This window comes from Denticeps clupeoides, chromosome 4, assembly GCF_900700375.1.
Source record: "Denticeps clupeoides chromosome 4, fDenClu1.1, whole genome shotgun sequence".
NCBI classification, from domain to species: domain Eukaryota; kingdom Metazoa; phylum Chordata; class Actinopteri; order Clupeiformes; family Denticipitidae; genus Denticeps; species Denticeps clupeoides.
Window position 1 is genome coordinate 32,267,029 of NC_041710.1, and position 25,760 is coordinate 32,292,788.

The 25,760-nt window shown below is 42.1% G+C and overlaps 1 protein-coding gene across 2 annotated transcripts in view; it reads left to right on the forward strand.

The window, feature by feature from the left end:
* LOC114788621 (adenylate cyclase type 1-like) overlaps window positions 1-25,760 on the forward strand; it is a 37,458-nt gene that overhangs the window by 5,140 nt on the left and 6,558 nt on the right. For both annotated transcript variants that reach the window (XM_028977352.1, XM_028977353.1), the window contains exons 3-13: window positions 304-422; window positions 9,731-9,842; window positions 16,717-16,844; window positions 19,516-19,674; window positions 19,816-19,957; window positions 20,287-20,442; window positions 22,080-22,274; window positions 22,416-22,513; window positions 22,672-22,756; window positions 23,306-23,395; window positions 23,788-24,047. In XM_028977352.1, the coding sequence (XP_028833185.1) occupies window positions 304-422; window positions 9,731-9,842; window positions 16,717-16,844; window positions 19,516-19,674; window positions 19,816-19,957; window positions 20,287-20,442; window positions 22,080-22,274; window positions 22,416-22,513; window positions 22,672-22,756; window positions 23,306-23,395; window positions 23,788-24,047 (1,544 nt within the window). The remainder of the gene's footprint in view (window positions 1-303; window positions 423-9,730; window positions 9,843-16,716; window positions 16,845-19,515; window positions 19,675-19,815; window positions 19,958-20,286; window positions 20,443-22,079; window positions 22,275-22,415; window positions 22,514-22,671; window positions 22,757-23,305; window positions 23,396-23,787; window positions 24,048-25,760) is intronic.

The following is a 25,760-nucleotide window of genomic DNA, read 5'->3' on the forward strand; positions in this document are numbered from 1 at the left end:
TAATAAATAAAATGTATTAGAATGTATTGTTTATATGATTTATTTTTGCTTGCAGACCTACACTGATCTCACACACTCACACACACACACACACACACACACACACACACACACACGCACTGTATATTGAATAGTCTACAGATAGTCCAAACTGTTTTTATGCTTGGCCTGTTTGTCCTGTTCTTCCCTCCAAGATCTGTGTGTCCATGTCTCTTATCCTCTTATCCTTGTTCTCATTTGTCTTTTGGTCTCTTTGTTTTTATCTCTTTCGACACACACCACACACACAAACACCACACACAGGAACGTCTCTTGATGAGCCTGCTGCCCAGGAATGTTGCAATGGAGATGAAAGAAGACTTCCTGAAGCCCCCAGAGAGAATTTTTCACAAAATCTACATTCAGCGGCATGACAATGTCAGGTAGGAGTCCACGAGCGTGTGTCACCAGCTGCACATCTCTGACACTGGCTTTATGACTCATCCCTTATGGTGATATAATCCACCCCTGCATTTCTCACAGACATCCACAAACACAAGTTGGCTGCCACTTAACTGCAGCGGTCAATTCATTAGAACCTTTGTCAGAAGTTGTGAACTATCTGATGTAGAGGCTGTTGTAGAATAGATACCCAGCGTTTCATTACCTTCATTCATCAGATAGATGGCCAGTATCCATGAGAAATAATTTCTACACACTGCAGGACAACCTACAGACCGACACAGATGGCCGACTGAACACCTGCCACATCTGACATTTATTTTTTTTAGATTACCAGATCATTCTTTTTCTCATGTCTAATTTTCTAAGCACTCATCCAACCCAGTTGCCACAAGAATCCAAAATGAAATGAAGCTACGGCCATATTACATGTTCATTACACCATTTTCACCAGTTTCTGTGTCTGGCAGTGCCTACATGGCATGGAGGGCATTCCACTCACTACGTACAGTTAGGCCCAAAAATATTTGGACACTGACATAGTGTTATTTTTGTTATTTTAGCTGTTTATTAAAACATATTCAGGATAAAATTCTTTAATCAATATGGGCTTAAAGTTCAGGCTCTCTGCTGTAATTTGAGAGTGTTCACATCTTAGGAATTGCAGCTCTTTAAGGCTTGTGTGTTCATAGCTGTTGCAAAGTAAGTGAAACAAACCATCCTGAGGCTGAAAAAAAGAAAGAATCCACCAGAGAGATAGCAGCAAAGTTAGGAGTGACCAAATCAACGGTTTTGGTACATTCTGAGAAAAAAAGAGTGCACTGGTGAGCTTGGGAACTCAAAAAGGCCTGGACGTACACTGAAGACAACAGTGGTGGATGATCGCAAAATCCTTTCCATGGTGAAGAAAGACCCCTACACAACATCCACTCAAGTGAAGAACACTCTCCAGGAAGTAGGTGTATCAGTACCTAAGTCTACCATAAAGAGGAAAATACAAAAAATCCACACTGGTCTAATTCTGAAATGACAAGGGGCTGAACAAATGCCTGAGTGGACTGTGTGGACAGAAAAGGACAAATTCTTCTGATGCTGAACAGGCCACCTGAACAATATGTTGGGGAACTATAGGCCATAGTTTTACCCCAAGGTTGCATGTGGGGACTGCAGTGGTGATCGGAGTTGTCCAGGGATCTTGATGTGGGCTTGAATCAGCAAGTTAGCTTGTCAAAGGAGACAAATGCAAATGCAAAACTCATACAATTGTGTAGCCACCATGCTGCCCCGGTTTTTAACCATACAAATGTGTGTGCATGCTTGGCGGTATAGTTTGACATGCTCTCCTGTTGATTCGCACCCCGAGACCTCGCCCCTAAACTTGTGTGTCTCGCTGCCGGCTGTCTCTCACCTAAAATGACATTCAGGATTATATCTTATGTCACGCACTCACTCGCGTTACGTTTGTCGGATCATACACGTACCCAGAGTGTCTACACTCTCTACACTGGCCGTTGACATAGTAACCCTCTTCCGCAGCCTCGGGAGGCTGTGTTTTAATCTCATGTCTGCATCGGTGTGCTGCAGTACATAACCACGCCCATTCACAGATTGACTATGTGGATGAGGAAGAACTCAGGGTCTGTAATGACCTCTGCGATTCAATAAAGAAGGAATTAGCCTGTGAAAATTGGGTTTATGGGAAAAGAAGGAGCCATGTATTTTGAGGTTCTGGAGATGTTAAAGGCACAGTAGATCAGTGTCTGATGGTGGTGAGCCAACTATGGCATTTATCATTCAGCATTGCTGCTGACTCCGTTTCCTCAGTTAAACCGAAATCAGGTTTGTTCTATCGGTTCCTTTTTGCTTTCCATTGTTCTGCCTGTGCTAAAATTTTACAAATTTAAGCATCAGAACAATTAGTGATGTGTTGAAGACAATTTATAATTGGGATGACTCTCTTTTGCTGTAATGGCTGCATGCGTGGGTTTGTTGAAACCATGATCATCCATGTTATCCCAGCAAAATTTGAGATCTGTAGAAAAAACCCTAAAATATCCAGTTTATTTGTGGGTTTGGATACCACCGTATGTTAGGCCCACTGTTTTCATGCTTCTGAGACTTTCTTTCTTTTGATTGCTCCTGGCTTGTTTTGTCTCCTTTAATGCATTCTGTTGTCAGAAGGTTGCTGAGTGCTGAACAGGAGGCTTTGCTTGGCTTTGGGATTAAGATGCAAGAAGGGATTAACTGCAATGGAGACTAAACTCCTCTTGCGTCATGCTGACAGTGAGGGTTAAATTTGGACTTAGGCCCAGCTCAGCACCAGGGTTCCATGACCTCTCTGACTTCCAAAAGAAGCTGCTCTTACAGACATGTCTCTTAAAAGGTGTCATGATTTAAACAAGAGAATGCAGAGAAATTGCTCCCCCACATGAATCCCATTCCTCTGCGCAATGAAATTCCAACATTTAAATATGAAGGAGTCTGATGCAGTGGGGAAGGAGGTGTTGTTGAGTTGGGGGAAGGAGGTGTTGTGGGGTGGTAGTAGCCTAGTGGGTAACACACTCGCCTATGAACCATTGTGTCCCTGAGCAAGACACTTAACCCTGAGTTGCTCCAGGGGGACTGTCCCTGTAACTACTGATTGTTAGTTACTGAAGGGCATCTGATAAATGCTGTAAATGTAAATGTAAATGTGTTGTTGATTCTAGATTTCACACTTCTGTAGCTCTCCTTTGTGCTCAAAGAGGGTGATGGAGACCTGATGATCTTCTCCGCAGTCTTTACCACTCCCTGCGGGTGTTTGCAGTTGTAGCAGTACTGTTGCCGTACCACTTGGTGACACAGCTGGTCTTTGTGCTCTCCACAATGCAGCTGTAGAAGTTTCTGGACCTTGTTTTACACACCAAGCTTCTTCAGGCTCCTCAAGAAGTACAGCCGCTGTTGTCCAGCTCATGTACTTAAAGTTGTTCACCCTCTCCACTTCACGTTCCCAGTGACCGAGTCTACTATCATCTCTTCCGTGTTGAGGATGGGGTTGGACCGGCCACAACTTGGCACAACTTAGGCTGCGACCTATCACAACTCCAGGATGATGTTGTCTTTGTGGAAGGGGACACAGTCGTGGGTGAATGGGGACACAACCCTGTGGGATACCAGTGTTCGTTTTGAGGTCCTGAGGTCTGCCAGTCACAGAGGGTGGGGTGTAGGCCTAGTCTGTTCAGTTCTTCCTGGGTTTCTCTCCGGTGGCGGAAGGTGTAGAGGACAAGTTCTTATCCATTCACTGACAGGAGATTTTAATATGATATTGGGGCAGCAATGGTGGAACAGAGGGCAGTGATGTGTTAGTAACTCACTGCCACCTCTTTTAGTGCACAGTGGTATTGCCAGACATGACATGTCAACACAGAACGTGGAGATATTCGGCCCTACAAACTGATATTAGTTCATGCCGGAATGTGGAACTGTTGCTTACAGAAGCCGCTGTACACAAGCACTGCAGAATTTGTTGTAGTACAAAAGGGTGAACGTCTGTTGTGACCAGTGACAAGTGGCATTTGTCATTGCACCAAAGGAGACTCAAGAAGACAAACTAGAAGTACTGTGGAGTTGAAAGTATTTTCATACACATAAAAATAGGGCCGGTAAGGTATGCTAACACAGTTTAACACACATAAACCCCAAAATAAGAATGCAATGATTAGGAAATCTCATAAACTCATAATTTACTCTAAGTAGAGCTTGGAAAACATCAAAACATTTATCTATTTTCTGAAAAATATTAGCTAACTTGGAATTGTGAATCAAATATGGGCTTATGAGATTTGCAGCCATTGTATTCTGTATTTATTTACATTTTGGACAGCTGTTTGCAGACAGTAGAATTAAAATATATAATGCATCACTTTATAAATGGTACTGGAATGTAACGGGTGTGGTCCATCTCGTTCATTCTCGCTCAGCTGTTCCCGTCCCAGGCTGTGATGCTTCCTGTCAGGATGCAGGTGTAAACGTTCCTTTAGCACCTTTAGTTGCAGTTCAGAGTCTCTGAGGTATCTGAGGTGGTAAAGATGCTTCTTCCCTAGCAGGCGGATGTGACAGAACTGTGACAAGTCCATAATGTTAATACCCAGGTACCTGAAACCCGGCTCCTCCCTCCTCTGGGGCACACTGGGAACGTTGTGGTAGCTCCCATCCTTAATCTTCCGGTGAACATTCCGGAGCACCAGTCCCTCCAAAGAAGACTATTTTCAGAATTACTGTTGCGGATATTACATCATCTGAGCATTTATTTGTGCACTAGAATGCTAGGTCCCGACGAGCGCAACTAATAGCTGAAACAGCAAGAAATGTTCAAGATTTTGCCTGTTTGCTCTATGAATGGATATGTACTGTCAATAAATAATACTTAAAAAGCAGCACACCAGATTTTTTGTAAAACAGGTCTTGTAAATACGTGTTGTAGGAGAGTGTGACTGAGTGCTTCTCAGTGCCTCATTACAACTGACATCTGACAATGCTGAGTTTGGCAAGATAAGTCATAGAGTTCTGACAGAGCTGTCTTTCAAAAACTACTTTCAGCCTGGCCAAATGTATTTTGGGACGATACGTTCAAAATATCTTTTAATACGTCCATCTCGACCGCTCGTGCTGGAACCATATCTTTAGCAATATATCTTGAGTCCGCTCTTGCCATCTTTGGTTAAGTTCCTGTCTAGACATCTACAAACAGTTTTGAAGCGAAGAGGAGATGCTGCACCAGGGTAATCATGCCCGTCTGACCTATAGCAACCATTACGTTTGAAATGAGCCCATTTTTAATAAAATGTAAACATTTTGTTATCCTTTCTTTGTTCTGTTGTGCTTCAAATATTGGCTCTTGTAATTTTAGCGCTCATTTAATTTTAATTTAACAAACTTTACCGGAATTCGGCCTGTATGGGCAACAGGAGTTAATGCAGGAGAGATGGTCCGGGCCGTTCTGGGCTGCGTTTTGATGCACACCACAGAGTCAAGCGTTTACTCCAGACTATTCACCTCACTGCTACCCTTCACTGTTGCACTTGAGGTTTGCTTGACCTTCTTGAAAGGGAGACTAAGAGCGGATTACTCCTGTCCACTTCCTCTGTAGTGCTGTGTAGCGTTTTATGCTGCTGCTCACGATCTAAGCTGATTATGAAATGTAAGTGTTGTGCGGTCAGCACATTGACGTGGCTTGTAGTGGCCTGGCCCAACACAACATGGTGAAGGATACATAATGCTGACCAGCCATTACATTAGCTCCACTGACAGATGAGGGGAACCTCATCGTGTGACAGTGGACCCGAGAGCCTGAAGAACATTTAGTTTTTCAAGCTGATGAAATTAAACCAGAAAAAGCGAAAGGATTTGAGTGAGTTTGACACGGCCCATATGTGACGACTGGGTCACAGCATCTCCAAAACTGCAGCTCAATGGGGGTCAAAACTGTAAAGGAATTAACTAGCAAATGAATATACAGAATTTCTGACAAATGGCCTAGACATTGAACATGTTGTCTGTTATGTAAGGTATGATGTCCATATAACCACATCTACATCTTTGATCATCTGTCTGTTTTGGCTGCATGCATGTAAAATAGGTGACCCACTTTGAGCGTGCCTAACTTTCACAAGTTAAAATGACACGGGAGGGTTTGAAACTAGAACAGAACATCAAAATGTACTTTCTGTTCTGAATAACACCTTGCAGATTGTATTGCCACTTTGAATACAACCAATGTCTTATGCTTATGGTTCATCCCATAGAAGTTTGTTGGGCTCTTAGGGTCCTGTTTACTCCAAATTCACCTAACCAGGGGTCTCATTTATAACCATTGCGTATGCACAAAAAGGGCCCTTAAAGATGAGTACGCCTCTTCCTACGTACATGTTGCAATCTATCTAAAAAACCTTGATGGCAAAATGTGCACATATTTATGCAAACTCTGACCCATGCGTATGAACATTTGGGGGTAATACACTGTATATTTAGTATTTCAGTCACATATATAATCGTCAATATATAAGTAAAAGATGTAAATCTTAACTTAATCTCTACTTTTAAACTATGTGCCACCACTGTTGAAATGAAAATGGAATTATTTAAGTAAACATGTGCCTTCTATAAATGGCTTCAGTTTGAGCTTGCACAGTTAATGAACTTACGGGCTATAGTGATTCGCTGCTTGTAAATTGCGGCGATGTTTTTTGCATGCATTAATTCCTCGTGTCTGGCCGAAGAGCAGCTTGGTCGTTTGGTTCGGGTCAGGCCCAACTTTTTTGTTTCTTTTCATTTGTTGCCCCGTACCGTTTTTTTTCCCGGATTTTCCATGTCACCCACAAGCACATCTATTTAATTTTGAAAAAAATTATATGTATAAATCTATGTGTGAACAATCCCATTTATATTGCGTATATTGCGCGCACGTTTTCATAAATCTGACATTTTCGTATGTCATTTTGATCGTGAATACACTTTTACTAAATGAGACCCCAGGTCTTTTACCTTGTGTCTTGCTACTACAAGCATAAAATTGTTCTAGTCTGCTGAAGCATTAAGAATTCCCTTCACCTACCCAGCCCCTAAAAACAACACAGTAGCTTTTTTCCTCCTGCAGCAAATTCCCAGTTAGCACAGAGTGGTCAGGCAGGTGATGTTCTCCTGGCGTCTGCCAAACCCAGACAGATAAACATGATTCATCGCTCCACACAACACGTTTCAAGTGCTTTACACCACTCCATCTGGCACTTGCAGTTTTGCTTGGTTATGTCAGACATGCTTGGATATGGAAACCACAGAGCTCCTGGCACAAAGTTTTGTGCTGAGTTTAACATCATAGGAAGTTTGGAACTCAAGTTTCAGCACACGAGTTTCTGTTCCTGAATGCTCCCCCCCACCCTAAATGGCATCAGACCAGTCACACCTTCGTAAAATTAACTGAAGCATAATTAACTGGGGTGACATTTACTTGAGCGTCATACATACCTTCCTCAAATAGGTGCTTTTGTGCACAGTGCCAAGTTAGGCACTAACAGAAGACTGTCAGCGGTGATGGAAGTTGAGAGATGAGGTGAAACAAAAGTGTAGAGCAAAGTGATTTAGCTGTCCCGCTCACTACAGCATGTGACTGTATGTGTGTGTGTGTGTGTATGAGATGGCCCGCTTGCCTTTTAACATTGATGGTAACACGAAGAACAATACTGGAATCACATGAATAAACCTGCCATTGAGACATCTGGAAAAAGCCTCACTTGTCATTACACAATGCAATATATACCTGCAGCACAATCACAACTCTATAGTCTGGTCATGTAGACCATAGGTCATTTAGAACAAGACATTGCTGATATGATGTATATAATTTAGCGTGTCAACTGGTATGTTACTTACAATGCCTTGTACAATGTTTTGGAGTACCATAAATACTATTGGGAGAGTTGGTTCCAAATTGGAAGTACGGTATACATATATGCTCGTTCTAGTCTTAGCTTACTGGAAGATGGTGGTAATTCATTTGCAAAATGAAATACATAATCTGTTTGGTTGAATGTGCACATACTGCATGACATTGTTCTACTTTGGTTGCACCGATCACTGTGCCACCCAGCTTCTAACACTGGAAAAATTCCACCAGACATGGTGCAAACTAAGAGTGTCAGAGGAAACGCAACCAACCCTGAACACTGAACCTTGCTAGATTAGCACACATGCACGCAGACAGACACACCATTGTTGCTAATATGCAGGGCTCTAGGCTAACTTTTTGCTCTGGTTGCATTGGTACAGCAAACTTTTTTTCTTAGGTGCACCAGCACAAAAGGTAGGTGCGCCAAATTTTCGACCGTTCACTTTGACCGTTTACTAGGTTCACTTTTTTCTTTTTCTTTTTAAATCACTGTGCATACAGGCAATATTGACTTGTGTTTTTGCTTAAAGTGCTTCAGTGAGCTGAAATTAAAACAAGGTAAAGTAAATGAAAAAAATAAAAATAAATGGAAAGAGTGAGGGTTTTAAGGGCTTTATGATCTGTTTGCTGCTGCCGGTTGCTGAAAAGGCAACAGGTTGAGGGGAGACTTGACCAGTAAATTTATTGCTGCATGTAATGTTTTTATAGAAGCATTATGCTTTTTCAGCGTTTTTCATTGCTCTGGCTTGCGCAATAAATGGATGCTGAGGCGGTTAAACGGGCGCTAGCCTCTGGCAATTAAATTTCTGGTTGCACTGGCCAGGAAAGTCTGAGGTGTGGAAATAACTTTGACCATGAAAAATTACATCAAAAAAAATAAAACATGCCACTGCCACAATAATGTCGTGGTCAGGCTCGGGCCTAATTTTTACGGCTGGAAAAAAGCTGTAATCTGTGGCTAGATCCACTCAGGCTACTCACCTCTCTGTCTGACTGCAGCACACTTTCAAACCTACAGGAATATCTGGACCACGGCCAATCGGAGGTGGGCTCCGGTTTTTGATTGGTTTAGAATATGAGTCCATGTTTCCCATTTCCCGAATGGCTGGACAAACTGAACCCTGAACAGGTCAGGGCATTGAGATGGCCATGACAGAATCTTGATTTTGTGGCCATGTGGGTTTTTGATGTCCTATTTTATGGAATCCATGATGACATAAATCCATGCAGTATTTGGTCTATTTGTAATAATCAGAAAGTCATTGTAATTTATATGATTGAATGACATTGAAAGTCAATGATATCATTTTTTTTCTTTGTTTCAGTAACTTTTGATGGGTGTCAACAATTGACTTTCATGTTTTTTGGTCTAAAAATGTTTTCTAGACCATTTTACAATTTTTTTTTTCAAGAGTTAGCAATTACAATGGAGGGCAGTATATTTGTGCTATACAGCTTCTGTCTGTCCGGAGTATTCATTCACTAGTTATTCCTGTCACTGGCCGCATGTATCTGTATCTGTATCTGTAATATGTCTGTTCAATATTGTGTATGCATTTTAATTTACTGTACAAATTTTCTTACCGTGTATATATTTGACTTCAGTGATTAATTCTTTGTTCTATACCCTAAGAATAGTTTTCTGTGCCCCTTCTGACTTGATCCCACAGTGTGTGATATTGCACAGGTACTGATGTTGCATAGAATCGTTTCTTTTTTGAAGGCCGGCCGAATCAACAATGAAACATGTAACAGATTAGTGGCTACCATTTCACAGCTAGGGCGCCTGCATTTTATTCGTTGAATGCCTGCCTCTGACTATTGACTGTTCTAATTGTCTTTCCCTTTGTGTGTGCCTCTTTGCAGTATCCTGTTTGCAGACATTGTTGGCTTCACCAGTCTGGCATCTCAGTGCACGGCTCAGGAGCTGGTGAAGCTGCTAAATGAACTGTTTGGGAAGTTTGATGAATTAGCCACGGTGAGTTTCGGCCTCCTTTGGTCTTCTGCATTCCCATAGCACTGTCAACATGTTGCTTTATGAGGAGAGCTGAGAAAAGACAGCATGAGGATTTCTCTGTTGTGTGCCATGTGCTTCTTTTACTTCTTTCTGACAACTCTAAACATATCCCATTGGTCATGTTAATATTGCTGGAAAGAAACAAATCATTTTTGGAACATTTAACTAGTCAGAAGAAAGTCACCACATTATCCAAATATTGTAATCATCAGTTAAGAAACAAACCCTTCTAATAAAGATCTAGACAAAAGAACAAGCTTTCATATTTAAAATAAATGTAAATAGAAACTGGTATGATAAAATTATTTGTAGAGAATGATCATAATTTCTCAAACAAAGCAGATAGACAGAAGGGGCATTTGCATTTTTTGTGCCCAAATCTTGAAGAAAGTTGATACATACATTATATTTTATTGAATCTGTTTAGTCATTTTGGCTGGGGCATTGAATCTGGGCCCTCTTTTCTTGTGGAAAATGCAGGTTATGTGGATTGGTGACTCCAAACCGGCTGCAGATGTGAGTGAATGGTTTATACACTCTGTGCTGGGCTGGCCCACCTTCATTGAACATGACCCATAGCCAATCCGCCTTACCCCACGCTCAAATAGATCAACCTGCATATAGTGTGATTCCGTGCATATAATTAATGCATATCAAAAAGAACAGACAATGGTGAACCACACACAGAGAACCCTTGACATAGTGTTTCTATGACACTTTCAGTTGTCAGCCACAGAAAATGGGACCTAAAAATTGACTTTATTTGAGGTCAGTCATGTTCACCTTGTTCACTTGTCTCCATTCCATCATGACTACCTCAAGCCATCGCTCCCCCAATAGTGATTTCATTGCCATTATGATTAAAGAGATGGAGGTAATACCTTTACTTTCTAACCTCAATTTACATGGTTTCTTATACATACAGATCTATTTTTCTATCTGTCTCTCATTCCTGCCAGATAATCCCACACTTTCCACTTTCTTCACTCACTCTTATTTGTGCACTCCTACGGGAATACAACTTGAATCCAGACCTTTCTCGATGGTCCAGATCAGATTTGGTTTGTATTATTGTCCTCACCTCTGCCTCACGGTGCCCTCTAAAGGCACTTTTACATCCTAAAAGATCATCAGATTTTCTGTCACTTGAGTGTGATGATCCTTAGTTTTGACTGTTTTTGTCATTGTGAAACACTGGTGTGGGCAGCCATGAAAGGCGCCCGGGGAGCAGTGTGTGGGGACGGTCAGTGGCACCTCAGTGGCATCATGGCTGTTTGGGAATTGAACCTGCAACCCTTCGTTTAGGAGTCCGCCTTCTCAGCTGCTAGACTACACCATGCCTAATCTTGTCCGAATCATAGCCAGTGAATAGAAAGTGAAGTGATTGTCATTGTGATACACAGCACAGCACAACGAAATGTGTCCTCTGCATTTAACCATCACCCTTGGTGTGTGGGGACGATACTTTGCTCAGTGGCATCTCAGTGGTACCTTGGCGGCTCGGGATTCGAATCGCTTCCTTGACCAATAGGCCACCCTGTTGTCATAGTTTTAAAGAGCTTTTAAGAATCAAAAACAATTCATTATGATTAATCATGTGCAATGAACCAGTTAAGTCATAGCCCTAATTAAATCTCTGTGAACCCTGAAAATCGCATCGCATGAATAATTTTCATGCACACAATGATTTTGAGATCTTTTGTTGCAGAACGACAAACTTTCACAATCGTGTTCACAAAGAGGCAGTGGTGGGTATAGGCTGATGAAATGGATGAGTTAATGAGATGGATGACAATGACAATTCTAAACTGTTCTGCAGATCTCCTCTGTAATGAAACAGGGTGCCCACTCTCAAGCGCTGACCTCAGCCCACTCAGGTTTTGATGAATCTAATATTATTTTTTCAACTCAGAATTGTGTAACACGTTTTTTTAATTGGGTTGCGGTGGGCTGATTAATATTATAATCGATGCATCGCAATGCAGATGTGCACGATTCTGCATCGATGCTCTGCAGCACATAATAAATTAAATTTTACTGAAATTCTCCATGTGGGCGCACCATGGTCATAAGAAACTTGTTGGAGTATTTTTGCGTGACCAATAGGATTGAAGTTGGCTAGTGTTAGGTCCGCCCCTTTGAAACACACAAGTGGGAATGGACGAAAATCCAATCCATTCCAAGTCTCTACAGCACAACATTATCTAACCGGGAGTTTAGAAAACCACGCCTATTTTTTGTGCTGACCTCTGTGTTTTTTAAGAAGAAGCGCAAATCTTACTGCGAGGACAGTGTGGCTTTAGATTTTGCTCCAATGAGCAGAAAAACTGTCGCCGTTCAGCCCAGGCGATTTTCGAGACTTTAACTCTTGTACTTTAAAACATCCTGTAATGTATTGTAGAACAATTTATGGGATGCATTGTGACGCTTTGATGATCGTAATTAAATCGAATCGTGAGACCTGTGAAGGGTCACACCTCCCAGGGTTACATAAGTAATAGGTAATAAGTAATAAATGTAATACATCGTTTGTGTATTACTGTAGGTAAGTCTGTGAGCGAGAAGAGGGAACATGTGTTTAACACATACACTTACGACTCAAAAAAAAAAAAAAAGGTCTGATCTACAGTAATCTGTGCTGCACTACTTACAACACACATGTGTAAGTGAAATCCTTTAATCCACAGGATTACATCTAAATGTGTGTGTGTGTGTGTTTTGTGCTTTCATAGAATATCCTGCAGTAAATGTGCTGCCTTGCCGACACTATGTCAGTATAGAGTGACAAGAGAGGTTGGGTGTAGAAGTTTGGACAGAGAAATTAAACCATTTTCTATATATCCTTCTGGGATGAGATTAAATGTGTGTATTTGTATTTGTTCAGTTTCTTATATACCCCTTTACACTTTTTCCTCGTGACCATTCACATACAGGGAGTACATACACTTGCTTGCACTCTCTCACTTTCACACACACACACACACACACACACAAACCCCCACACACAGCTTTTAGTGTACCAGAGCATCTTTAACGGGTACAGTTTCTGATTTCTCACCTTCCTTCTTGAATTGTGAAACTTTTCCTATCATCCCACAGTAAAAAAAGATGCCACATTATTTTGAAATAACCCACTGGTGAATGCGAATCTGCATATTCATGTAACAGTGCAAATTATATTACATGAATAAAATGTTGTGCCGGGCATAATGTTTACCTTTTAACAGATTTAAAAGTCAAAATATTTTGTAGAGAATCGAACCTACATCTGCTGATGCACTAGATACTGTATTAGTGTGAATTTGGCCAGTTTTATTGCGTCTTTTTCAACCCTACTGAAATAATAGTGAATGAAGCTGTTAAATTGACAGACTTGGTCTCAATGAACACAGCATTTCACTGAAACCCAAGACTAACAGTTGATGATAATGATTTTCCATCATTAACAGACATTTCAGGCCACCACAGTCATTTACAACATCAACAATGTCTGGAGTTATGACCCATGGGATGCTTTTTAAGTGCACCAAGCAATTGCTTCTTGCCAAACAAACATGCAAATTGACCTAAACCATTCAACAGTTGTGTAGTTTGTAGTTAGTGTAGAGACTATCCTCTCTGATTATCCTCTCCCAGCGCTGCAGATTTATTACTTCAGGCTGTTTTCTGGTGAATCGTTGCTCTTAATCTGCCAGACCCCAGACATGAGAAAAATCCTGCTGTGGCCTGACGTTATAAATCAGGTGCATCTCTCATTTCTCACGAATACACGCACAACATGAGTCTTTATCCTGACTATTTCCTCTCAGGATCCTCACAGCCATGCCGCTGCTGTACTAAAGCCAAACTAGTGCTTATCCAGTACTTAATTTAGCATCCTGAATGCCAGATTAGTCAAAGGTGGCCACGAGTTAGCAGACAGGAATGAGGTCCAACACCTTGTTGAGTGGAGTTCAGTTGTTCAGTTCTCACAAAGTGCATGGATATTGTTTTGAAGGGATTGTCAGAAATCATATAATCTGTGTAGTTGCTATTTCCAGTAACCTTTTAAAATGTTGGCCTGTTGCTAGGACTTGACCATCATGGATTAGATGTGGCCAGGTAATGTTACTCTAGCCATCCAATCACATCATAATCATAAAGATCATGTGGTGGCAAGATGTTAGTGTGCTGAATGGGCTACCTGTAATAAGATTTGTACATGAATTTGGTTGAGGCAGTGGATGACATACAGTAAACCCCATTTTTTTTCCCCCTCTCTGCCCCAACAATTATCAACGTACACACATACTCATACACAGACTGTGGCCGCCCACATACGCACGCTCAACTGTGCTCAGACGTGGGGAGTGTTGCCCCGTGTGCCTGCTGCTCATATCACCACGAAGTCCCGCACCAGCTGGAACCCAGTCGGGAACACGCTGTTCTTCCAACTGTTACAACATCATCACACCTCCAGTCGCCTTCCTTCTCGCTGTTCTCGCTCTCGTCCTTTACTTCACTGCTTCTGCTCATCTCGCTAGATGTGGGTAATGAACAGTAACCAACCAAGACAATTCCCATTGTGGTGTTCAGTCTAGGGGTTTGCAATTTCCCAGTAAATGTAAATGTGCTTCCAGGGTATTTATATACACTGTTGACAGAAATCGCTGTTCGATATTTTACCAACCTGTCAAAGCACTCGTTCAATACTTGTCTAATTGTAAAATTAATCTTAAAATGTAGAATGGATGTCAGGCTAAGAAACACAAAATCCAATGCACGCACGTGCACTTATAACTGTTTTCACATTCATCTGACTGTCACGTCGGCGAGCACCCCCCCGGCTGGACTTTGGGGTATCTTGGGGCTTGTCCACCACGTCCTGGGCCAGCACAGTCGGGTCAGGAACCTCCTCCCTGGGGTTCGGCTCCGCAGCAGGGCAATGGAGTCCCTTGTCGGAGCACCATCTAGCACTCGTCCCAGGGACTCCAAAAAGGGTGGGTAATCTGAGCTGTTATTTGGCGCATAGGCGCAAACAACAGTCAGGACCCGTTCCCCGACCCGAAGGCGCAGGGAAGCCACCCTCTCGTCCCCCGGGGTAAACCCCAACAAACAGGCTGAGAGGCTAAGGATCTATTTTTGCCCTGAAATAAGCACTTGACATTTGGTGCCCCATACTGCTACCTTTCTGAAATAACTGAAGAAGAAAATTGTATTTTTCCGTCAGACTTTTCTCTCGAAAAGCCTTTGTGTATTTAGCTCCCTCTCGCTCCCTCTGTTCTATTCTCAGAGGCTGCACATGGCTTGTAGCTCATGTCATGGTGTTAATCCTGCTCATCTTACGCTGCAATCATGTGTATTTAACCTGAATTTGATATGATTTTTGGTGGCTGCCCAGGAACCGGCCTTGTAGTGTGATATAAATTCAAGAACAGCGATGTGCCATCTGGGATGCCCCACTGTTCCTGAAGTGTGGGCAGAGAGATTAGAGTCGCAGATGCAAGTCCTGCTGGCCAGCAGCTCCCCAGATGCTCAAAGCACATCTGCTCTCTGCTGCTTTGTGTGGATGTGAGGTGTGCAGCTGTGATTCACTTTTGGCTGTACAGGAGGATGGGAAGCAGCTCCATCTAGCCACTCGGACAAATATCCAATCTGTTATCATCATTCTATCATTCTATTGCTATAAAAGGCTAAAACAGTTTAAATACATTTTGAAGAAAGAAGTCCTCATCCTTTTACATTTTTGTTGTCGTTTCAGTTGACTAACTAAATGAAGGAATGCTCTGCATCGCTTTAAAAATATTAATTGATATGTATGTACTAATGTCCACTGTCTATGCCACAGTAAAATGAAGGATTTCAAAGTCACATGGGCCATTTCAGCAATGGGTGAACGGAACCTTGCTGAGCTGAAAGTTCACAGATGAAGTGAGGTCAGATCCCTGTCTATGATGATGTAGAGCATGTCAGGCAGATGTAACCAAGGAATGTAACCAAATCCACTATCTAAAATGGATTATTAGACAGAAATGCAAGATTCTGGTTAGCACTGCAGAGATTAAGGAACATTTGAATTATTTTAGAAATGTACAGGTGAGGGAGAGCAGTAAGGCATGTATTAAATAATAAATAATACATAAATAAAGGCTGATATAAAAAGTGATTACTTATACATTTCTCAGTGTGTTGGAGGTGAAGAACATGATAGCAAAATGACACCATTTGCAAATTCATTTTTCATTTCATTTGTTTAAAGAAATAAACAACACATTTAAAATAGTTGGTATTTTCATTATATCACTTTTTTTTATTTCACTTTGCACATTTGTTTCTTACTCAAACTCACTGCTCTGGCTGTGTGTCTCTGTTTAATCAAATTTTCATTAATAATCAGAGCACAGATTTCAACATCTCTGAACTGAATTTTTTACTTTAAAATGTTTTAATAGCGTGTTGTATGTAGCAGAGCATGCTTTCATGGACTACTTTAAGGAAAATTGGACGGCCATTTTCCAGCAGACACCACACTGCACCCACGCGTCTCCTGCCCCGTGGAAAGGAATATGCAGCTCTGCCAATGTTGATGAACGGCGTAGCAGGAAGGCTCAGAGAAGACGGCGTGTTCCACTTAACTGGATTTCCTTGTCGAAAGTTGAATTGATGAATGAGATCAGCTGTCTGTGTACATTATACTCTGCTTTCCTTAAATGACCCAACCTATTCTGGATGCTCTAATCAGCCCTTTACACAACTACATGATTCCCTAAAGTCCCTGTGCTTTAATGGTCAATTTAAGGATATACAATTTACAGCATGTTAACAGCTTGTCTTCCTCCTGCTATGTGTATAACAGGAGAACCACTGCCGGAGGATTAAAATCCTGGGTGACTGTTACTACTGTGTCAGTGGCTTGACCCAACCCAAGACTGACCACGCCCACTGCTGTGTGGAGATGGGCCTCGACATGATTGACACCATCACGTGAGTGTCTGAGAATGTATGGGCCAGTATGAGTGTGAGGGCAAACAGCTCAGGTGTTTATAAGTGTAGATGATGCTGGTCGCCCTGTCCAGCTGATCCATAATGCTCAAATTCTCCCACTTCACTCCACTGGTGCATTCCATCCATTGACTTCCTTTATACGCCCACATTCAAAACACTTACCTACAAAGCCAAGGAAGGTTCTGCACCTCAATCTCTCTGATCCAGCACTATTCCACTGGTACCACCATCTGGGTACTAGGAAAGCATTCATCTACAGCCGTGGCCCAAAGTTTTGAGAATGACACAAATACTGGTCTTCACAAAGTTTGCTACTTATTGCTTTTTATTATGGCAATTTGCATATACTCCAAAATGTTATGAACATTGATAAGATGAATTGCAAAGTCCCTGTTTGCCATAAAAACCTCCAAAAAACATTTCCACTGCATTTCGGCCCTGCCACAAAAGGATCTGCTGAGATCATTTCAGTGATCCTCTCATTAACACAAGTGAGAGTGTTGATGAGCACCAGGCTGAAGATCATTCTGTCATGCTGATTGAGATAGAATAGCAGACTGGATGCTTTAAAAGGAGGGTGATGCTTGAAATCATTGTTTTTCCTCTGTTACCTGCAAGGAAACACGTGCAGTCATCACTTCATTATATAAAAAGGGCTTCACAGGCAAGAATATTGCTGCTACTAAGATGCCACCTAAATCAACCATTTATCGGATCATCAAAACCTTCAAGGAGAGAGGATCAGGTGTTGTGAAGAAGGCTTCAAGGTGACCAAGAAAGTCCAGCAAGCGCCAGGACCGTCTCCTAAAGATGATTCAGCTGCGGGATCAGGGTGACACCAGTGCAGAGCTTGCTCAGGAAGGGCAGCAGGTGGGTGTGAGGGCATCTGCCCACACAGTCAGGTGGAGACTTTTGGGGGATGGTCTGGTGTCAAGAAGGGCAACAAACAAGCCACTTCTCCTGAAGGAAAACATCAAGGACAGACTGATATTCTGCAGAAAAATACAGACTGGATTGGACTGAGGACTGGGTTAAAGTCATTTTTTCCGATGAAGCCCCTTTCTGCTTGTTTGGGGCATCTGGAAAAATGATTGTCCAGAGAAGACAAGGTTACACTACCATCAGTCCTGTCTCGTGCCAGCAGTAAAGCATCCTGAGTGGGCTCACTCACAATTTTGCTGAAGAACACAGCCATGAATAAAGAATGGTACCAAAACATCCTGTGACAGCAACTTCTCCCAACCATCCAAGAACAGTTTGGTGAAGAACACCATGGCAAAAAGCCAAAGTTAGAACTAATTGGGTCGGGGAACAAAACATTGAAATTTTGGGTCCATGGACGGGAAACTCCCCGGACCTTAATCCAACTGAGAACTTGTGGTCAATCTTCAAGAGACCGGTGGACAAACTGATCATGAAGGATTTGGCCCAGAAGTTGATTGACAGCATGTCAGGTCAGCATGTAGAAAATACTTAGATTACATAATCATAATAAAAGCAAATGCTTTAAATGTAAAACATTCATACGGACAGTGAAGGGGTTTAAATGGCAATTCAGATGGTGCATCTTATTTTCAATTTGAGCCATCACTTGTTTAAAGGTTCAAACTAAGTGACAAAAAATTGTTACTGGTGAACTTCAGAAGCTTCCAAACCAAGCATGGTCGCTTCCAAAATGATTAGGCCCCATCTTAGACCCCACCTGTGGCCTACATGCAGGCCCCAGACAAAAAGTCAAGCTGGTGTATGGAGTGACTGTGTCCGTTTGGTACTCTCTTAACAGCTCTCTTAATAATTCAGGGGTGTGTTTTTGGTGTCAGAAATCTTTACAAGGTTCGTGCATGGGAGATATCACTCGTTCTGGAAAAAGGGGCAGAACCAAATTTGGTCGAGATTTTTATTATTCGGTTATGCTGAGGAAATAGTCTCAAAAAGTTATATTGTTATAACATAAAGCATTAAGGAAGTATTTTATGCACGTATTAGGCAGAAGGCAAATTAAAAGGCTGAAAACAGTAGGGACTGCTTGACCTTTAAAAGTCTCACCTAAATCTGCACCAACCAATCAAATGGGTGATATTTTTAGGTTTTAATTGCTACAGACCATCATTCAGGGTTAGATTAACCATGGATGAAATTCATTTGATTACATTAGACATTTTTTTTCGTAGATTTAGTGTGGGTAATATTTGTTCACTGACCACAACTCCTTCCCCCTTCCAAAGCCATGCTGTCCATGTTGAGGTGGCAATTGTCACTCACTTGAAAATATATAAGCCAAACCAGTGAAGGATATGCTGTGATATAGGAAACATGAGGATGTGTCTTCCAAAATATGTCTTTAGGAGAAATGTCGCAGTGAAGCTGCTGAACAGGAGCTATATAACTTAATTTAATTGCATTTCACCATTGTGACAATGCGTCAGAAATCAAGCTTTTCGGCAGCTTCTGCTACCTCTACCCCAACAAAAGCGTGGCCTCACTTTAGCACTGCTAGCTTTTCTGAGAAGGGAAGGCCATGCTGTTTCACTGTCTTATCTCCTCTAAACACATGCATATAGACACGCCGACTCACGCAGAGTAAAGGTAACGGCGGTAAATGACAGTGTTAAAGCTCTTTATCAGAATTTATGAAAGATTTGTTCTACAGGTCTGTAGCAGAGGCCACGGAGGTGGATCTGAACATGCGGGTAGGGCTCCACACCGGCCGTGTGCTGTGTGGGGTGCTGGGACTCAGGAAGTGGCAGTATGATGTGTGGTCCAACGATGTGACGCTCGCCAATGTGATGGAAGCTGGGGGACTTCCTGGGTGAGTGAATATGTCGCAGCCACCAATACAGTCTTCAATCTGAGCTGAGATTAGAAATGGATCCGTTCTACAGTCAGAAAATGTCTTATGCTAAACTGAAAGCTGAAATGATAGGAGAGCGTGGGTTCTGGCATCCAACAGGAAAGTTCACATCACCAGATCTACTCTTGAGTGTCTGAATGGAGACTATGAAGTGGAACCAGGAAATGGACATGAGAGGAATGCCTTCCTCCAGAAGCACGACATCGAGACTTTTTTCATTGTGCCATCTCACAGGAGAAAGGTTGGAATTCCATGCAGAATATAGAATATACAGTGGTGTTTGGAGTCTGATGATGATGCATTCTAAGGGGCTCAAGCACCACTGTACCACCATAGTACATGATGTGATATACAAAAATTGCATTCCTCTGTCTGAATACTTGCAGGTGATTTATATAAAATAAAATGCTCAATTTAATATCATACAATGTATACAATACAGTGAAAGCAATCCATTTCTTACACAATGACAGTTGTCTGCTTTCATGATCCATGATGTTATGAATGCAGTGATTTATAAATGTCTGATTAGGGGGTGGAATCTACTCCACTTGCCTTTTGTGTTTACAGATTTTTCCTGGCCTAATCCTGTCTGACATTAAGCCGGCCAAGAAGATGAAGTTCAAAACGGTCTGCTACCTGTTGGTCCAGCTCATGCACTGCAGGAAGATGTTCAAAGCTGAGATCCCCTTCTCTAACGTCATGAACTGCGAGGATGGAGATAAAGTGAGTGTTGGACTGTGTCTGTCTACTGTGTGCCCAATTTCATTTATACATCAACACATTTTTGTCAACCACTGTAGGAAGTGTGGCGAAGGGAAAAATCTGGAATAAGTGTCTGAGGCTTAGAATGAAGGCTGAATTTCAATGCTGGAGCATCTACAGTCCAGATGGTGACTCCTTGCGACATTTTACTCATGAGACTGTTAGAAGGGTACGCCTTCGTAATCATGACAAACAACAAGGAGGTGCGAGTGTGGAACAGCAGAACGAAATAACCCGTTTGCTGTGCCAGTTGCCATGGAAAAGGACAGCATTAGTATGTTTTTTAGAAAACAGCTTATCTTATCTGTGCATGTTACATTCATGTCAAAAATGAACTTTTGTGTTTTTTTGTGTATGTGTTTTGGCCTTTAACTTGTTTAAAGGAAATCTGTATGTTATGGTTGCTTAGGGTCAGAGGTGAATCAGGGTGGATCAGTATGGGAAATAGGTCCGGAGAGTCATTGACCCCATTGTATTTGGAAGGATTATTGTAAGGATTTTTGATTACTTGAACATTCATGATAAGAAGTACATCATGGCGAGGTCACTTCAGTCCAGGGACATGGCATTTGGAGGCTTCTCATTGCCATCACTGAGACCAGTCATTTCTTACTGGGGTGACCTGCTGGGTCCAGGCCATTTCTTAGGGTGATAGAAAAACAACTTTAAAACTACTTATGATACAGTATGTACAGTGTTTGGTCATCTGTTTGTTTCTGTATTAAAAACCACTTATGCAGAGACCAGTTGTCACACAATGGGTAAAAAACAAGGTTACTTCCTACTTTATAATTTTCCATTAGAATATAGTGAAGTATCATGAACAACTACGGTTTCAATTGCGGACCTTACTTTTGAAATCTCATTCAGATTTGTGGAAGTAGACCAAGAAACTGCACGTGCAGCTGCTTCATTGTTCCAAAATTGGTCACACGGCAATTTGATTTGTAACATGTAATGTTACGTGAGATAGCATAGGCAGACAGGGTGCTGTATGTAGAACATGATGGAGCTCTCCCCACACGGATTAGCAGACTTTATAGACTAAGGAAGTCTGTATGTAAGGTTCCTGGAGGCCAGTGCAGGGAGGCGCACCACCCAGATGTGATAAACGGCAACAAGAGAAGTGCATGTAAATGTGAAAGTGAAGAGATTGTCATTATGATGCACAGCAAGCACAGCACACGGTGACACAATGATATGTGTCCTCTGATTTTAACCCTTGTTGATCAGTGGGCAGCCATGACAGGCGCCCGGGGAGCAGTGTGTGGGGACGGTGCTTTGCTCAGTGGCACCTTGGCGGTTCGGGATTCAAACCCACAACCTTGTGATTACAGGTCTGCTTCCTTACCGCTAGGCCACCACCGCCACATGTGGATGTCCTCAAGTAATTCATCTTGAGCAATGTGCATAAGTCATTCCTGTTATACAGATACATGTTGGCTTCTTGTTGGAAATAAGAATATTAAGCTCAAGAACATGAAGGTTTTTTAGGGACTTGGCTCTGGATCGGCCCCCCGGAAGACATTGCCATTCTTGTCCAGTGTGGCACACTGCTACATTGGTTGTCTGGCACTAAGCATGGTTTTTCCTCTCAGAGACGGGTCCTCCGCTCCGCGCCGGAGAAGCTGCGGAACCGCACGCCTGTGGCGGCCAACGTGACTCAGAGCAGCCCAGGGACACGCGTCAACCGATACATCAGCCGGCTGATCGAGGCGCGGCAGACAGAGTCGGACACGGCGGACCTGCACTTCCTCACCCTCATGTACAGATGTTCTGAGCGCGAACACAGGGTACGATTTCTACGCTGTGCGAGTTGTTCTAAAGAAGCCCCCATGGGCCATTACCACATCGGTGAGAATTTGGGCCAAGAACCAGGGAGGGAACTCTTTACTGTAACTAATGCTCTCTCTTATTTCACTCTCCGTCCGCAGTACCATCAGCTCCATGACGAGTACTTCACCGGGGCAGTGGTGTTGTGTCTAATCCTCGCTGCTTTTTTTGGTCTTGTGTATCTCATCATTATACCACAGTAAGTACTCTCCTTTCACTCCTCTCTCCTTTCTGACACATTTTCTGCCCGCCACAGTTCCATTCATGGCTGCCCACTGCTCGCGATGGGGTGGTGGGTTAAATGCAGCGGAGCGCCACAACGACAACTAATCACTTCCTTTTAAATGTGACTCTCAGGGGAAGAATGATCCTCGTCTTGCTGGTTTTCTGCATTTGCTTCCTGGTGGCTTGCATCATGTACCTGTATGTGACAAGGATCCAGGTAAATATTTGAGAATAAAAAAAATATATATATATTATTATTATTTAAGTAATGTATGCCACATTATACCGTGTTTCACTCCATCTGGAATAAAATATTATTTACTGTGGGTCTTCTGATGGACACAGTGTAAATAGTAATGGACACGCTGTAAACAAGTTTGGGCCATCTTTTTATCTCTTTTTTTTTTTAAATCAATTGTAAATGCAGCTATAAATTGATGTTACAAACTCTACAGCTCCATGTATCCGTCCGGTTTTCACAGAATTGCACAAATCTGTCATTGTGCAAATGTTGTTTTTCCACATGGACATTCACAGGAGACGTCTGAGAGTTTTCTCGTTCCACACCACGCTGTTCACACTGGCTGTTCACAAGCTCGTCTGTCTAATGCTAATTAATTCATGAAGGACCCGCTTCAGCCATCATTTTTCGTTCAAAGCCATGCACTCAATTGATTTCCAAATGAAAACTCAGAGTTGGTAATCTCACCCCGTACTCTTCTGTTACTGTAACATAATCTCTCTTCCTCTTCTTCCATTCTCTTAGTGTTTCCCTGGGTGCCTCACCATTCAGATTCGCACAGTTCTCTGTGTGTTCATTGTGCTCTTAATTTATGCTGTGGCCCAAGCTTGTGTGGTAAGGCATCCTCCTCCTCCTCCATGTGGCCATGTGAACCATATTAATGGTCACATTCTGTGTATTTAGTATGAAAAGTCATTCACATTGCTATATAGTACAATATATTTTATACTATACTATTATCAGCTTGGTCCAAAATTTCTGTAATTTTGTTGTAAGTTCTAAACACAAAAATACAGTCGAGGTGGTGCGGTGCTGTACCGTGTTGGCACTGATTTAACAGCCGTGTTCCATTACCAATCTAGCACTCACTTTCATGGACTATTGATTAAATATGAGAAAGTCTTTTGCCATGCAGTTGTGCATATACCCATTTTTCAGTAGATTGCTTTACACATTTATTATTAATCGTAAATATACATAATTGATCAGTGATGGACCGTCTGCAGGTGGGGTGTATGCCGTGGCTGTGGGGGACAAATTCCTCCAGTTCCATCATCATCATCGACACGGGTAGTGGTGCTAACCGCACCATGGCAGAGCTGCCCTGTGAAGGTGCCCGCTACGCCTTCCTGTCATGTGTGGTGGGCACCCTCACCCTTTCTCTGTTTCTACGGGTCTCCTGGATGCCCAAGATGGTGGTGCTTCTCTTAGTTAGTATACTGTACATTACTCTTCTGGAGCTGAGCGGCTTCCGCAAGACTGCTGGGTAAGGGGCTTTTACAGTTCCACACTTTTAGAACAATTTCTTGATGTCCACAGAGAGAGAGAGGCAAAACTATAAAAAGGCACTTGCTAAAGAAAATGATTGCTATAAAAATGCATCCTCATAACAGTCAAGCACCACATTGTAGCTATAAATGAGATTAAGGTCAGTGTTCACCTTGCTAAATTCACCTTTTTTAATTATTTTAAATAACCAGTATAAAACAGGTCTTACAATTTCAATTAACTTTTCACATAGTATTGGTGACATTTAAAAATGACCAGGAAAAACTGAGAAAGGATTTACTTGTTCATGCCTCGTAGTGTTTGAATCAGATGTTGCACCAGCAGATTCCCTGCAAAATATCATTAACTGTTTGAATGGTAAAACATGTTAAAAATGCCTGAAATTAATAACAAATTCAGAATATCATGTCTGATGTATATCTTAGACATGTAAAGTTTCTGGTGTAATGTCAAAATAAAGACCTTCTTCTCATGTCACCAGTCTGCTAGGCTCAGGCTATATAGAGGAAATGTTTAAAGTAATGTTATTAACCATTATTTTATACTGTTCTAGCCATTTGTTAAATAGATGAGAAGTTCATAACATTCTAATGGAACATATATTATTTCGACAGGATGCTTTGATGATTTTTAACAATTTGGATAGATGAGTACACAGGACGCACACTAGTGTGAAGCAGAATTCTAGTCATGTGAACGCAGGCACAAGTGCATATATGAATTTTATTTTTATTATGAGAATTGAATAAATGTATTAAGAATTGGGGATGTTGCCACAATACAAAGCAGAAGACCAGAAAATAGACATAAATAATATGTGCATACCTGTGTCCACACAACAAAGAGAAGGAGAGCCAAACAACAAAGGAACCCAACCATGTAAATGTGTTTGGAAATAAGTGAAGGTCATTGTGATACATTGCAGCACAGCACAAGATGCACACAATGAAATGCGTCCTCTGCATTTAACCATCACCCTTAGTGAGCAGTGGGCACCTAGCAGACACTGGACTCCCTTCATAGCCCTCAGTCCAATAGCAGTGGTGGCCTCTAGTGGCTACAGGATGCCAGTGACTGGCACGTTCACTTTAATCACAGCCTGTTCAGTTTCGGGGGGCTTCTATAAATTTTACAAGAGAGGCTGAGGGCCACTTCATTTCTGACATATTTCTATACAGTATACACTGATCATCTGTAACACAGATTTTGTCATTATGGTGGTTTCTGACAGTGGGCTGTGTGCAAGTGCATCACTGACCAGGGAAAGACCTGACACCAGAATGCATTATGGGAAGAGGACAAGCCAGCAGAGGCAGTGTGATGCTTTGGTCAATGTTTTGCTGGGAAACCTTGGGACCTTCAATGCCACCTTGAGCGGTACAACCGAGCAAAACATTATTGCATCCTTTCATATTCCCTGATGACAGTGCCCTCTTCAGGCAGGATAATGCACCCAGCCACGCTGCAAAAGTGGTTTGAGAAAAACTCAACAATGAGTTTGAGGTGTTGCCTTCCAAATTCTCCAGATCTTCAAAAGCGAGGCTACCATCGCCCACTTCATCAGGATTTTGTGGACCATCCAGGGAATTAAGGCAGGGTTTTTAGTCTCCAAGTGGTATAGGATGAAGGCTCAGGTATGATGTTTTATATAGCAATTTTAAAAGAAAACTGACCGTGCCAATTTCTTTCC